This window comes from Silene latifolia, chromosome 6, assembly GCF_048544455.1.
Source record: "Silene latifolia isolate original U9 population chromosome 6, ASM4854445v1, whole genome shotgun sequence".
Lineage (NCBI taxonomy): Eukaryota > Viridiplantae > Streptophyta > Magnoliopsida > Caryophyllales > Caryophyllaceae > Silene > Silene latifolia.
The window spans coordinates 15,649,128-15,662,073 of record NC_133531.1 but is presented as its reverse complement, the minus strand read 5'-3'; the positions used below and the strand labels follow the sequence as shown (position 1 = coordinate 15,662,073).

The following is a 12,946-nucleotide window of genomic DNA, read 5'->3' as shown; positions in this document are numbered from 1 at the left end:
TGCACCAAAAACTGAAGCAGGTGGTTACAGAATTTTAGGGTAGTTTACAATTACAAAAAGCCCATCTTCTCATTATTATAAAAAATTCAGGACAACAAAAACCGTCTGCAGTTTTCAAGTCTTAGGGCGCAAATTAACAAACCTCACCACAATTTCTACATAGCCGAACGCCACTCTTCCTTCTTCTTCCAGGTTCTTCTTCTTCTTCATCCCCTTTCTCTCAATCGATTTCTGCGTTTTCTGCTTTTATTTATCGATTGATTAAAAACCCTAAAAGTGTTTTTATTTAATTGAATTGAAGATAGATAGATAAATGGAGCAATACGTGAAGGTAGAGAAGCCAAAGGTGGAGACACCGATTGATGAAAACGAGATTAGGATTACTAGTCAAGGTCGTATGCGTAGTTACATCACTTACGCCATGACTCTTCTTCAGGTTTCTTTCTAAACCCTATTAATTTTATTTTTAAATTATTTTTCAATTTTTTGTTTGTTACCTTTGATTATTATTTATGATTGATTTGTTTTGTTTTGTTATATTGCGGAATGTTTGTGAGTTTTGTATTTTCCGGTGTTGAAGAGGTGATTTTCGGAGGGTTAGGGTGTAGGCCGACTAATTTGTGTGGTAATAATTGGATACGTGGTAGCGGGTTTTGGGGTGGTTTGGTAGGTGCGCTGTGTAGGCCAATGTCATTACTATTGGATATGCGTTGTTATGATAGCGACCGCTTTTGGGTGTGGTTTTTGTTTGGGTTATTGTTATGGATTTATGGTATTGCAGTTTGTGAATACCGGCGATTGTGTGTTTTCCTGAGATAATGTGACTTGTAGTGTCCAAGGCCCTTCTGAGAGCGGCTTAGTAGTGTTGTGGTACTGAAATTTGAATTTACCGATTGTGCCTTGATTAGTTTTAGCGCTTTTAAGATAAAGGTATGGAAGTTGTGGTTATTTGGTTTGGAATATAGGAAATTGTTTACTGTTTGATGTTTTGAGCAATTTTTGTGATTTTGTGGTTGGTATGGTAGTGAGGCACCAAGGCTTGGATTACTATGGATTAATTAGGTGCAAATTGTAAATGCAATGGTGAGTTTGGGATGCCTTTGGCTATGAGAATATGGGGAGTTTTAGCCAATGGACCTTGGAGTGAAGGAGCATGTGGCGGAGGTAAAGTAAGATTCAAAATTACGGAAAAAGCTGCTTTTTAAAATGAGGGATGTTAATTTTCTGGGGTTTCCGTGTTATGGGATATGATTATGGTACTGTAGCTGCAATCTGCGTATATAGGGAGTATTGATTGGTAATGTGGTTTTTTGGTTACATCGTTTCCTTGTAACCCATTTCAATAGGGTACAAGCTGTCTCTAGCAGTCCAGAACTTATGGAATGTTATGAGTGTAGGATTTTAAAGTTAGTTCCTTTGTAGATTTGGTATAATAGACTATTTTAATTTTTTTGGAATTCTTGTCTGCATTTTATTTTGTATTATACTCAGGCGCAAGGTGTGTCTTAATATAAATGAAGTAAAAGAAAGGAAAAAGAAGGAAGAATTAGGTTAATCAAGCATTAAAAGCTGCCAGACTTCTTTAGTATCCAACATATAGCTCTATGTGTATTACTGAAATACCTTCCTTATGGCATCTTTGCTTGACTTTTCACTTTGATACGTTGCAAGCAACCTCGTACCACTTTGCAATGTTTGCATCACATCTTCCGCTATATCGATGTGTAATTTCGGACCTCTATGCTTTTGTTTCTGATTTTCTGTAAGTTTTATGATATCCCCAGTGTTGTCCCCTCTCAATTTTTGTTTCCTATCTTGCATACACTGTTATGTGATGCTCTTCTGCTAACATTTCTCTGTTTGTCCTATGTTTCCTGTGCAGGAGAAAAATGCCAATGAAATTGTGTTCAAGGCAATGGGTAGAGCAATCAATAAGACTGTGACAATCGTGGAATTGATTAAGGTACTCTTTGTTTTGGAAATTGTTCTCATAATACTTTGCTCTTTGGATCTTTGAAAGACCTTTCTCATCTTACTTTGGTGTTCACAAATGCAGCGACGAATTGTTGGTCTGCACCAGGTCACATCAATTGGCTCCACTGATATCACTGACACTTGGGAGCCACTTGAAGAAGGTCTTCTTCCGTAAGTTTCCCATAACTACCTTTTTTAGCATAGTGTTTCTTCAATGGTTTTGTTGCCTATGTTGATACGTGATACTGAAATATGCTTCGAAAGGCTGAATGTGTTCTGCAGCTCACTGATGTTTATGCAATTGTTGCAGCCTGGAAACTACTCGGCATGTTTCAATGATCACAATAATCCTCTCAAAGAATGATTTGGATACATCTGCTGTTGGGTGAGTTTGTATCTAAGTGTTTTCATCATCATAATGCTTAGTGGTTGTCTATTACGGAGTATATTGTAGCAATATTGTAATTATGTACACTTCTATGTTAAACTACCCTAGGTACTTGAGTTGTCCACCCATAATTATAGCATATTATATCATATAGAAGCCTTGGTTGCTCTGCTCCTGGAGTTTTGAGTTTGATATGCCTTTTTGCATTTTATTCTGTAGCTGGTTTTATCGTCCTCTGTATTCTATTGTTCTCTTCCCGGGTTTGTTATAGTTAGGGGTAGAAGTGCCAAATTTTGTATTATATGGACATTTCATGGTCTTAATATTTTTATCGAGGATCTTGTTAAGATGACCTTTTTAATCTCTCTCTTGTCCCAATGTTTTTCGTCATACTTGATCTTGAAAACTGGAAAGCTATTATGGAGAAGTTAATAGTTGAGGACTTGTTATTTATCATTTGACGCTCTCTTCTTACTTCCAATGGATATTTGTGTCTTTACATCTAATCAATTTTGGGACATTTTTGATGGATTGATTCATGCTCATAAAAAATGTTGCTTGTAAGGTTGCCTCGTAGTTATTATTTTGTTGCATTATCTTGTAGGTATCAGCCACCATTACCAGCCGATCAAGTGAAACCATCTAATGATTACGACTATGAAGGAGGTATAATATAATATAATTTAAATACTGCCTGACATATTCTTGCATTAGTTACTGACTTGGTGTGCTTTAATATCATTCAACAGCAGAAGGCTCTCCAAATGCTCGAGGTAGGGGTCGTGGTGGTAGAGGACGTGGTGGAAGGGGAAGGGGAAGGGGAAGGGGCCGAGGTCCAACAGGTTTGTATTGCTTTATGCTTATATCTGTCCGGCCCTTTCACTGTCTTCTGGGATGATTAATTTTTGCTTAGAAATTGTTTGTTATTTTTAAATGTTTTGCTTATTCATAGGGCTAAAGAGTTCCCCTGTGGAGTTGTTTCCGATCTTAATTAACAATGAAAGTAGTAGTAGTATTGTACACAATGACTTTGTTATGGAGTAATATTTGCTGACGTAGGACTGTTTGGTTTCAGGAAATGGATTTGCGTCTGTTGAGTACGAGGATGGGGGCTGGCCACAGAACAGGGGTTACCCCCGTGGTAGGGGGCGCGGTAGAGGTCGTAGCTTTCGCGGCCGTGGAAGGGGAGGGTATGGCTACAATGGTCCTATGGATGACAACCAACAATTTGATGGAGGCTACAACCGGGGCCCTCCCGGCCAAGGAGGCCGTGGGAGGGGAGTGTATGGCTACAATGGTCCTATGGATGACAACCAGCCTTTTGATGGAGGCTACAACCGAGACTTTCCCGGCCAAGGTGAGCGTGGTAAGTTTCCTGTGATATATTGCACTCTTTTTTATTTGTGATTTTATTTTGGAAGCCAGGCTCGTGAGAGGTGGTCTCATGCTATTTCAGTGCGAGATCAATCCATTTGACTAAAACACCAACTCGTTTACCCCCTTACGCAGAAAACTGAAATAATATAACCCATCATATGGATTGGTGTCATGATAATCATATCATGAGACCGTTTCATATGAGAATGTGTCAAATGTGACCAAGAAGCGAGGGGCTGCCAAGTAGCAGCATCAGAAGAAAATCAAAGTACCACAAAAATTTCCTGCATTTGTGCACATGAATTGAGCAACATGATCATCTTCATGTTAAAATACTTAATTGTTGTTCTTTCACTTGGTAGGTCGCGGCCGTGGTAGGGGTGGTCGTGGAAGAGGTGGCCGTGGTGGACGCTCAAATGGCCCTGTCCAGGCTATTGCTGGAGATGCTTAGGGATGTTTCCCAACAAAAATATTCGCAGGAGTTCCTGTTTTAAAAAGTTGAAATGCCTGCTCTGTCTCTATGTTTGACATTGGTTTTTGTTGGTTAACTGTATTTTGATTTTGTACCGTATTTATAGACTTAGTTTAGATAAAAGTTTTATTTGTAGCGTTTTAGGTGGTAGTTTGAGTTTGTTTTGGGTATTTGTAATTTTTTTTCATTTACGTGGCGAGCAGTGCATTCTTTTATTATTTATGTTTCACAAGTCTTGATTCTGTAACTTGACTGGCGATGTTTCGCTTTGTGGCTTGATATTTAAGCAAGATCAAAAGCATAAATAATGTTCCGACTAGTTTAGCTTATGTGTGTACTAGTTACTACTACCTCCATCTCAATTAAATTATCCCAAGTTCGATGGTCAATGATTAAAGAGGTAAGAGTACCTATTTTCTTAATCATCCTAAAAAGAAAAGTATGATAATAAAAATGGAATGTAGGGAGTATGAACCAATTTAAACTATTATTTGTATACTTTTGTCCTTGAAATACGGTGTACGTATTTAATTCATTGTAGTACATTGTTTTGCCATTCTACACTCTCATTTTCCTCTCCCACACACATTGCCTTTCACCACCGCCCTTCCCCGCTTCTTCCACTCCTATCTCAGCAGCCGCTCACAACTCCACATTGCCACCTACCCCCACCCATCGGGACGCACTCCCCTACCCCGGCCTCCCTCCATCAGCTCCGCCCCCTTCACCCCCCACCCTTTTCTCCCTATTGAACGATAAATTTCTAAAAATATGGAAAAAAACCATTAACTTGTTCAATAATTTGTCATAACAAATTTAAAAGTTCTCCATATCACAATTTTCAATCATAATCGTATATAGAGTTGACATAAAGGGCCGCGGGCTGGTGGGCGACACGGCTAGGCACGACACGACCCGACCCAGTGAGAAAATCAAGGAAGCACGGGCACGGCACGACAGGGCTTGAGACGGACTCCGACGCAATTTTCTTCAGAAATCCGTGCCTAGGCACGGCACGGCCCAAGCACGGTGGAGCCCGACACGCACAAGGCACGGCGAGCCTGGCCTGGCCCGAAGAATGGCCCATTGATCATCATTTATTAAACAAAAAGTACACTAATATTTAATAAAATATATATTTAAATCATTAATCATCATTTATTAAACAAAAAGTACATTAATATTTAATAAAATATATATTTAAACCATTAGTCATCATTTTATTAAACAAAAAGTACTAAAAATATATCAATTATATAACATTTTTTTTTAAAATAAAAAAAAAATATTAAAGCACATGGGCCGGCCCACGGACAAGGCACGAAAAGCCCATGGGCCAGGCACGGCTCGAGCACGAAAATGACCGTGCCTTGAGCCTGCCGCGACGTAGATTTGGATCAGTGAGCCTGACACGGCCCGACCCGAGAAGCCCAATATCCGTGCCTGGGCCGGACCAATTTTGAAGGAAGGCACGACGGGCCGGCACGCGGACCGGCTCAAAGCACGACCCATTGCCTACTCTAATCGTATAATGGTTAGGAATTGAGTGTAATTGATACTATAATAATTTCTTTAGGTGATACTCCATTTCAAATAAAAATTACTCCGAATTATAAATAAATTAAAAATACGTATGTATGTACTAAGCAAATAAAGTACTTGAAAAAGGAAAAAAAGAGCTTTAGACAATTCCAAGTCCGGGCTTCTTGTAGAGAAAGCAAAGCACAAAAGTACACTACTCGGACGACGACTACTAATAAACTTCAGTAAACAAAAAATCTTCCCCCAATTCTAAACCCTAATTTCCCCAATTTTTCTCCAGGTACACTAATTTCTTTTCCAATCTCCGATTTTTTTCATCAGAATTCATCAAATTTACAGTCTTTATTGATTTTAAATCGTTTTAATTTGCTTCAATTACTCGTGATTTGTTTCTGCAACAGCGCTAAGGAAGAAGACGAGTAACGATGACGCAAGATGTGGAGATGACGCAAGCAGTTCAATCTAATTCTCTCTCATCAGCTGATCCTCCTACTTTCAAGCGTATGATCTTGCTTTGTTCTTCCCCAATTTCTAGGGTTTTTGTCTGATTTTAGATTTTAGATTGTGAAGTTTGTGTTTTTATTGTTTTGATTTGGTTTAGATTTGAAGGAGATTGCGGCATTGTTGGAGACTGGATCGCACAACAAGGAATCTAGGCGAATCGCTCGTGCTATTCGACTCACTTTCACTGTTCGTCACAAACTAACGGCTCATGTGCTGTCGTTGTTCCTTGATCATGCTCTTGTTCAGGGTTCCGATGCGCTTGTAAAGCTTACTGGCTTTCTGCCAAAGGTATACCATTCGCCTTTCCCCGGCTTATTTTGTGATAATTTAGGACTTGAATTATGGGATTTGCTAGGGGGATGTTGCAAAGTTTATAGCTTTTTAGGTTCTCTATTGTTTTAATAATCCGTAGGAAGCGGTGCGCTTTTGCTGGTCAGTAAGAGGGACAATTGGAATTTTTGTTATGTCAACTAGTTAAGTGTGATTTGTATGAGGGGTGATGAGTGATAGCTAGTTAGTTGGTTTTGTTTTTATTACTTTGTGAGTGGATATGTGCGATAATTTTCTGATTAGTCAACAAACTATCCTGCTTCTTTATTTACGAAGGAAGATTCATGTTAGCCGACTCCAATTCATTTTGGGTTCTAGGCTCTGATGTTACATAAAGGACATAGTTGTATAATGTGGTTTGTTAAACATAGAGCTCCTTTGCTTGGATATTGATATTATTAGTTAATTTCTTATAGGTAGTGTAGGAAGTTGGTTTCGGATTTTTGGGGAACCTAGTGTTATGGGTTTGGATTTTGGAAGTAGGATGAGGAATGATGGGTCTCGCTCTGGTGTATTCATGAAAGTGTACATGACTCCTGAGTCATGACTGAACATGTGAGGAACTTTTGTATGGAATAGTTCTGCATTTCCCAAGGAGGTAAACTAGATATATCCGAAAGAAGTTGCATCTATTTGCGGTATTTAATTTGGAAGACAAACACAACGGATAAAATTGGTATTAAGCTGACAAGTGTGGAGTACGAGTCATTGCTTTGCTGTTTCATTATATATAGAGAGCAAAGTTGGCGGCAAAATTGAGGTCTATTACATATATATTCCAAGAAAAGGCTCTGGATTTTATGGTTTTGGTGGTAATGTGAAAGCTTGGGAAGTGGGTTTGTTGGTGCTCCAAGGTTATATCTCACATGGTGCGATGAAAAGCTGTGTAGGTAGGCAGGACAACGTGATTTAATTAAAAGAAAGGAAATTGATATAAACGGTGGCAAATTGTGTATAATTTAGTGAGATAGCTTGAACATAGAGGTACATTTTGCAAGAAGCATTATAGGAAATCTTGTCGGTATTTGCAATTAGATTCATTCTTTATTGCCAATTTTTGTTATTGTAGGCGTGTTGGAGGGTGGGGGTAGAGTCTGGAAATTGGAAGATGTAGGCCAATGCTTAAAGCACAAATGGATATGCGATGTCATTCTCTCGGTTTGTTGTGTTTATTTTATCTTGAGCCCTTCACTGAGGGTGGGAGTGGTGAATGGATGCTAATTATAATATCATGTTTTTTAGAACTATTGGTTGGAAGCCAATTTTTTAAAAAAAAAAATTAAGACCTGATTTTATTTATTGTTCGTTGATAGTTTGATGTCCTGTTTGGCCTCCATTTTTAGTTTCCATATGTACTTGCACTGCTGTTGTTGCTATTTTACCTTAAAACCTTCGAGTGATGACCTTATTTTTCCATTGAGCATAGGGAAGTGATCAGGAAATGGAAGTTGACAGTGCAACGTCTACCATTCAAATGTCAGGGAAGAGCTCTCTGCCGGAGTTGGAGATCTTCTGTTACTTGATAGTGTTGCTGTTTCTGATTGATCAGAAGATGTACAATGAGGTAAATTTTATTTATTTAGTTATTGGGTTCATGAGGTATTCTTATGTTCTTCCGAATTTTCTACAAAGCACCCCTCGTATTTTGAAAATCTGTAGAGTATCTCTATCTTGTTTTCAATTATACGTGGTACCCCTCGATGAGAATTTCTGTTATCTCCGTCTACTCCTCATTTTTCTGTCAGTTCCTCATATGAACACCTTCTTCATCAACTAAACATGTTTAGTTACCCTAGTTACCCAATTAGCACTCCTATTTCTCTACACCTACCATTTTCTTCACAGCAACCCTATGGCGGTCAACTGATTTGGTGGAGGAAGAAAGAATGTGGGTGGTATCGTATTGTAGCGTGGTTTTAACGTAGGGAGGTAGGAGGAAGGAGAAGATGACATTAAGCATGAAACAGGGGTAAATTAGTCACTTGTCTACTCAATTAAAAAAAACTCACGGATAAAATAGCTTTTTACATAGCTTGAGCTCACAGTTGGATTTAATAGTACAATTGGAAAAAACTGGAGGGTAACCCATATAAAAACCTTTTTTTGTTTGTGTTTGGCCCCCAGTTTCTTTTTCTTCCTTATGCTCTGTGATTTTCTCACTTGCTCCTTTTAAAAATTTCAGGCTAAAAATTGTGCATCCGCCAGCATTGCACGTGTGAAGTCAATGAAAAGACGTGTTGCAGATGTTTTGGCTTCGAAATTGTATTCCTATTATTCATTGAGTTATGAGCTTACGGGTGATCTTGCTGAAATTCGTGGGTAAGTTGGTGATTTTCTCAAAGAGAGTATTCTCTTTAGTAGTTTAGTATCACTTCAATGGCTGTTTCCTCTCCTGTCTCTAATGGCGTGCCTAATTTTTTCAGTGAACTCCTTGCCTTGCATCGTCTGGCAACCTTGCACCATGATGAACTTGGTCAGGTGTGTTCTCTTAATGAAAGGATGGGTTGGGGGTTTTTTAGGGGTGAACTGCTAAGCTTTAGAAATCCAAAGCTTTACACTGATCATTTACTTACAAGTTCCAGTTGGTCCACTTTGCATTGAATTTGAACTTGTGTATATTTAATTAAGGCCAACTATAATGCCACTGTCCAAATCTTCTCTGCCAGGGCTTGTGTTAGAGAGTGAATAGGACATCATTACTGTTTCTACCCTTATACGGAGTAAATTCCAGTGCCGTCATTCATAAGGTCCTTGGCGTTATGTTAACCCTTAGTTTATCCTGCAGGAAACACTGTTGAACCTGCTGCTTCGCAATTACTTGCACTACAATTTGTATGATCAGGCCGAGAAGCTGAGATCCAAGGCACCTAGTTTTGGGGCCCATTCCAATCAACAGGTAGACTTTATTGCCTATTATTCTTCTAGCCTCTTACAAATCACCTATGGGCCTTCTTTCTATTGAGCTGAACTTAAGCTATGCAAAGCGCGATCTCTAGCTGTTGTAATGAAAAGAAGATTCTGGTGAAACTAGTATTTGTACTTCGTTCTTATAAGCCGTAGAGTTAAATCTGGAAATGAGGTTCTTCCAACTCTAATGGAGCCTGTATGTCTGGCATTTCTCTTTCTGCATATATTTTCTTTCTATCCATTGGCAGAAGTCGTTGACAGTTATACAATGTGGTCAGTAATAGCTGTAAGTTAATGTTTTTGCATCAATGCTGGGAACAGTCAACTTTCAGTCTCTACGTATGATAGAAATAGCTTTACTAGCATTATCTTGTATTCAAGGCTCTCCTTTCTGTCCGCGGAGTGAAATACAGCATTCTTTGCAAAGAGAAATAGCAATATGGGGTTGGCTTTGGGCTGCTGTAGTTTCCGAACACCCAAGTTAGGCTGAGATACAAGTTGGAGTTTGTTACTTGGTTAAGTTAGAAATGTATGACGCAAGTGCATTTTCAAGTGTCTGTAAAACTTTTTATTGAAAAATCCTCCAAGTTTTCTGATGAAAAATAGCGTGTCCAGATATCATGCATTTATTCATTGCCCATTTGGCCATTTCTGAGTATTGATTGCTTCTCAAGGTAATACGAAGGAGCCTGACTAACATAGTCGGTAGTAATTTTGATATGGATATTGAGTACTCTTTACTTTAAATGCTTGCTTGATTTTCATTTTTTAAGTGTTCTTAAATTGGGTGGCTTTCTGATCTCTGTAATTTGACCTTGTCTTGTAATCTTTGTTCACAGCATTGTCGGTATCTCTTCTATGTTGGAAAGATCCAGACTATTCAGTTGGAATACACAGATGCCAAAGAGAGCTTGCTTCAAGCTGCTAGGAAAGCCCCTGTTTCAGCTTGTGGCTTCAGGATTCAGTGCAACAAATGGGCTGTTATTGTACGATTACTCTTGGGGGAGATTCCTGAGAGGACAATTTTTATGCAGAAAGGCATGGAGAATGCTTTGCGTCCATACTTTGAGCTTACTAACGTAAGTTTTACATGGGTTTGGTTGCTCTTTATGCTCTAACGTATACTGAAGTTTTACTCCTTGATACGCTTCCTGTATGAGAGTGGATCCTATATTCCTATGGACTCTCGTATCCCATCTCATTCTCCTTTTCACACATCAGCTTGAGACAAATTACAAATTCTCAAAAATGAACAACCTTCTTTATTTTAGATATGATGTCTTGGTGGGACACAATGGGACGTAGGATCTCGACAATGGATATTTTCTCTAGAAAATTTCAGTTTCTTTTTTTTTTGAGGATACCTGTCATTTTTAGCTGCTAAATTGAGGTGTTTTTGGTTTTCAGGCTGTCAGGATTGGTGATTTGGGGTTGTTCAAGCAAGTTACAGTGAAATTCTCTTCGACTTTTGAGAAAGACAGGACCCACAATTTGATTGTTCGATTGAGGCACAATGTTATTAGGACCGGGTTAAGAAACATCAGCATTTCATACTCTCGTATCTCTCTTGCTGATGTGGCAAAGAAACTGAGATTGGATACCCCCAATCCCATTGCTGATGCGGAGAGCATTGTGGCCAAGGCGATTCGTGATGGAGCCATTGATGCTGCTTTGGACCATGCAAACGGGTACATGCTATCAAAGGAGACTGGTGATATCTATTCTACGACTGAGCCTCAATCTGCCTTCGATTCCAGAATTGCTTTCTGCCTCAACATGCACAATGAAGCTGTCCGGGCCCTACGGTACCCACCCAACTCCCACAAAGAGAAGGAAAGCGCCGAGAAGAGGAGGGAAAGACAACAACAGGAGCAGGAATTGGCTAAGCACATTGCCGAGGAGGAGGATGACGATTTTTGATTGAACTACCATTTGTGCCTGTTGCTTCTGTTCTTTCTGGGGTTGTTTACTCTTTCAGGTCAACAATTTTCTCCTTAGAACATCGTGAATTCATTATGTACTGATTATGTACTAATGGTTACTTTTCAATTTATTATTGGTTGTAAGTTCTTGTGGATCGTCGTCTTAGTTAATTATATATCTGAATATCCATCAGGAATTTTTTCTTTTTCATGAATGATAGCAGAAATGTCGCTGGTTTAACGACTTTTAATGTTGGATACGTTAAAATTTGATATTTGTATCTTTCGCTTGTCGATATTTGTTATCGGTATTTAAATCTGGAGCTTCTTTGTGGAGTTAAGCCATTAATGGAGCTTGGATTGGCAATTAATCTTAGTGCTTGTGAAATTTATTTGCTGATTGGGATTACCTGTAATTGAGAACTGGTTTGTTTTACACGTGATTGTGAATCGGGATGTTGGTACATATAGTTTGTGGAAGTTGTTGCTGCTGAAGGTTATTCGTCATGAGTCATGACTCAGTTTACTGTACGTAGTAGGGCTGAGCAAAAAATCCGATTATCCAAACTGATCCGATATCCGATCCGAATCCGATCCGAATTTTTGGATATCCGATCTAAAAGTTAAGTTTGGTTTGGATATCTGATCCGAAATCTTTGGTTTTTGTTTGGATATGGATATTAGAATTAAAACATTTGGATATCTGATCTGATCCGAAACTATAGTTTTCAAGTATAATTTCGAGAAAATAAAATATTATTTGATACAACAACTTAATTAATGTTTAAAATATTAGAGAAATATCTAGGTGGTACTTAAATTTTATAGCGAGAACATTGGAATAAAAATACGAAAGAAAATACCATGTAAAACTATGAATATAATCGTGTTTCAAACTTAATTTTAAGGTAAATTCAAAAGTATGGATATCCGATGGATATCCACATCCGATCCGATTATTTTGGATACCCGAACATTGGATATCCGAGACATTTGGTTTGGATATTGGATATCTAACTTCAGGATTTCTAATATGGATATCCGATCCGAACTAGCACTTTGGATCAAATACCCGATCCGTACTCTGCCCTAGTACGTAGTAGCAGATGACAGGATTCCGAACCTGCAACATCTTAGCTTTGTTCTGTTTACTTGTTTTAGTTTATCGTACTGGACCATTCCCTTCTGCATTCTAGTTGACGGTAGTTCTGGCTTGCTGTTTGCTTGTAGTATAGAATTGGAAGGTTTATTGTTATCGTCAGTGGTCTTGCTTAGTTTAACCAAGTGGTTTCTTGTTCGTCTAAATCAATTTTGGGTTTGTGTTTACTCCTTGGTGTTCTGGTGGTGTACTGGTGTTGGTTGTTCCTCGTTGTGGTGTTATGTCCATGGCTTGGAGCGGGTTATCTTCTGATTTTGTTCACGTTTCTTCCCCTTTGCACTGTTTTTCGCTTTTTTTGGGCCTTCAATACAACCCAACATTCAGTCGAAATTGAGTACAAGACACTGTAAGCTACATTCTTGATGTTTAGT

At 38.7% G+C, this 12,946-nt stretch overlaps 2 protein-coding genes across 4 annotated transcripts; both read left to right on the top strand.

Annotated features, from left to right (window-relative positions):
* Positions 1–66: 66 nt before the first annotated feature.
* LOC141586442 (uncharacterized) lies at positions 67–4,535 on the top strand. 3 transcript variants are annotated; one of them, XM_074407656.1, is made up of 9 exons: positions 67–192; positions 302–436; positions 1,883–1,963; positions 2,057–2,145; positions 2,285–2,359; positions 2,967–3,028; positions 3,115–3,204; positions 3,438–3,728; positions 4,102–4,535. In XM_074407656.1, exons 2-9 carry the CDS (start codon positions 314–316, stop codon positions 4,188–4,190), a joined length of 900 nt encoding a protein of 299 aa, XP_074263757.1. In that variant the 5' UTR covers positions 67–192; positions 302–313; the 3' UTR covers positions 4,191–4,535. The 3 variants fall into 3 exon arrangements, with proteins under 3 accessions (XP_074263757.1, XP_074263755.1, XP_074263756.1); XM_074407654.1 differs by having other exon boundaries at positions 3,112–3,204; XM_074407655.1 differs by having other exon boundaries at positions 100–192; positions 306–436; positions 3,112–3,204.
* Positions 4,536–5,860: 1,325 nt separating this feature from the next.
* LOC141586441 (putative 26S proteasome non-ATPase regulatory subunit 3) lies at positions 5,861–11,625 on the top strand. Its single transcript, XM_074407653.1, has 9 exons — positions 5,861–6,033; positions 6,155–6,254; positions 6,355–6,545; positions 8,014–8,151; positions 8,770–8,906; positions 9,011–9,065; positions 9,373–9,483; positions 10,334–10,573; positions 10,902–11,625. Exons 2-9 carry the CDS (start codon positions 6,179–6,181, stop codon positions 11,412–11,414), a joined length of 1,461 nt encoding a protein of 486 aa, XP_074263754.1. The 5' UTR covers positions 5,861–6,033; positions 6,155–6,178; the 3' UTR covers positions 11,415–11,625.
* The last annotated feature ends 1,321 nt before the right edge of the window (positions 11,626–12,946 follow it).

Coding starts and splice junctions, on each gene's coding strand:
- LOC141586442 (XM_074407654.1), top strand. CDS start 314: ATGGAGCAATACGTGAAGGTAGAGAAGCCAAAGGTGGAGACACCGATT. Junction 2,360..2,966: donor TTGGATACATCTGCTGTTGG/GTGAGTTTGTAT, acceptor ATTATCTTGTAG/GTATCAGCCACCATTACCAG. Junction 3,729..4,101: donor TCCCGGCCAAGGTGAGCGTG/GTAAGTTTCCTG, acceptor TTCACTTGGTAG/GTCGCGGCCGTGGTAGGGGT.
- LOC141586441 (XM_074407653.1), top strand. CDS start 6,179: ATGACGCAAGATGTGGAGATGACGCAAGCAGTTCAATCTAATTCTCTC. Junction 6,546..8,013: donor TTACTGGCTTTCTGCCAAAG/GTATACCATTCG, acceptor CATTGAGCATAG/GGAAGTGATCAGGAAATGGA. Junction 9,484..10,333: donor GGGCCCATTCCAATCAACAG/GTAGACTTTATT, acceptor CTTTGTTCACAG/CATTGTCGGTATCTCTTCTA.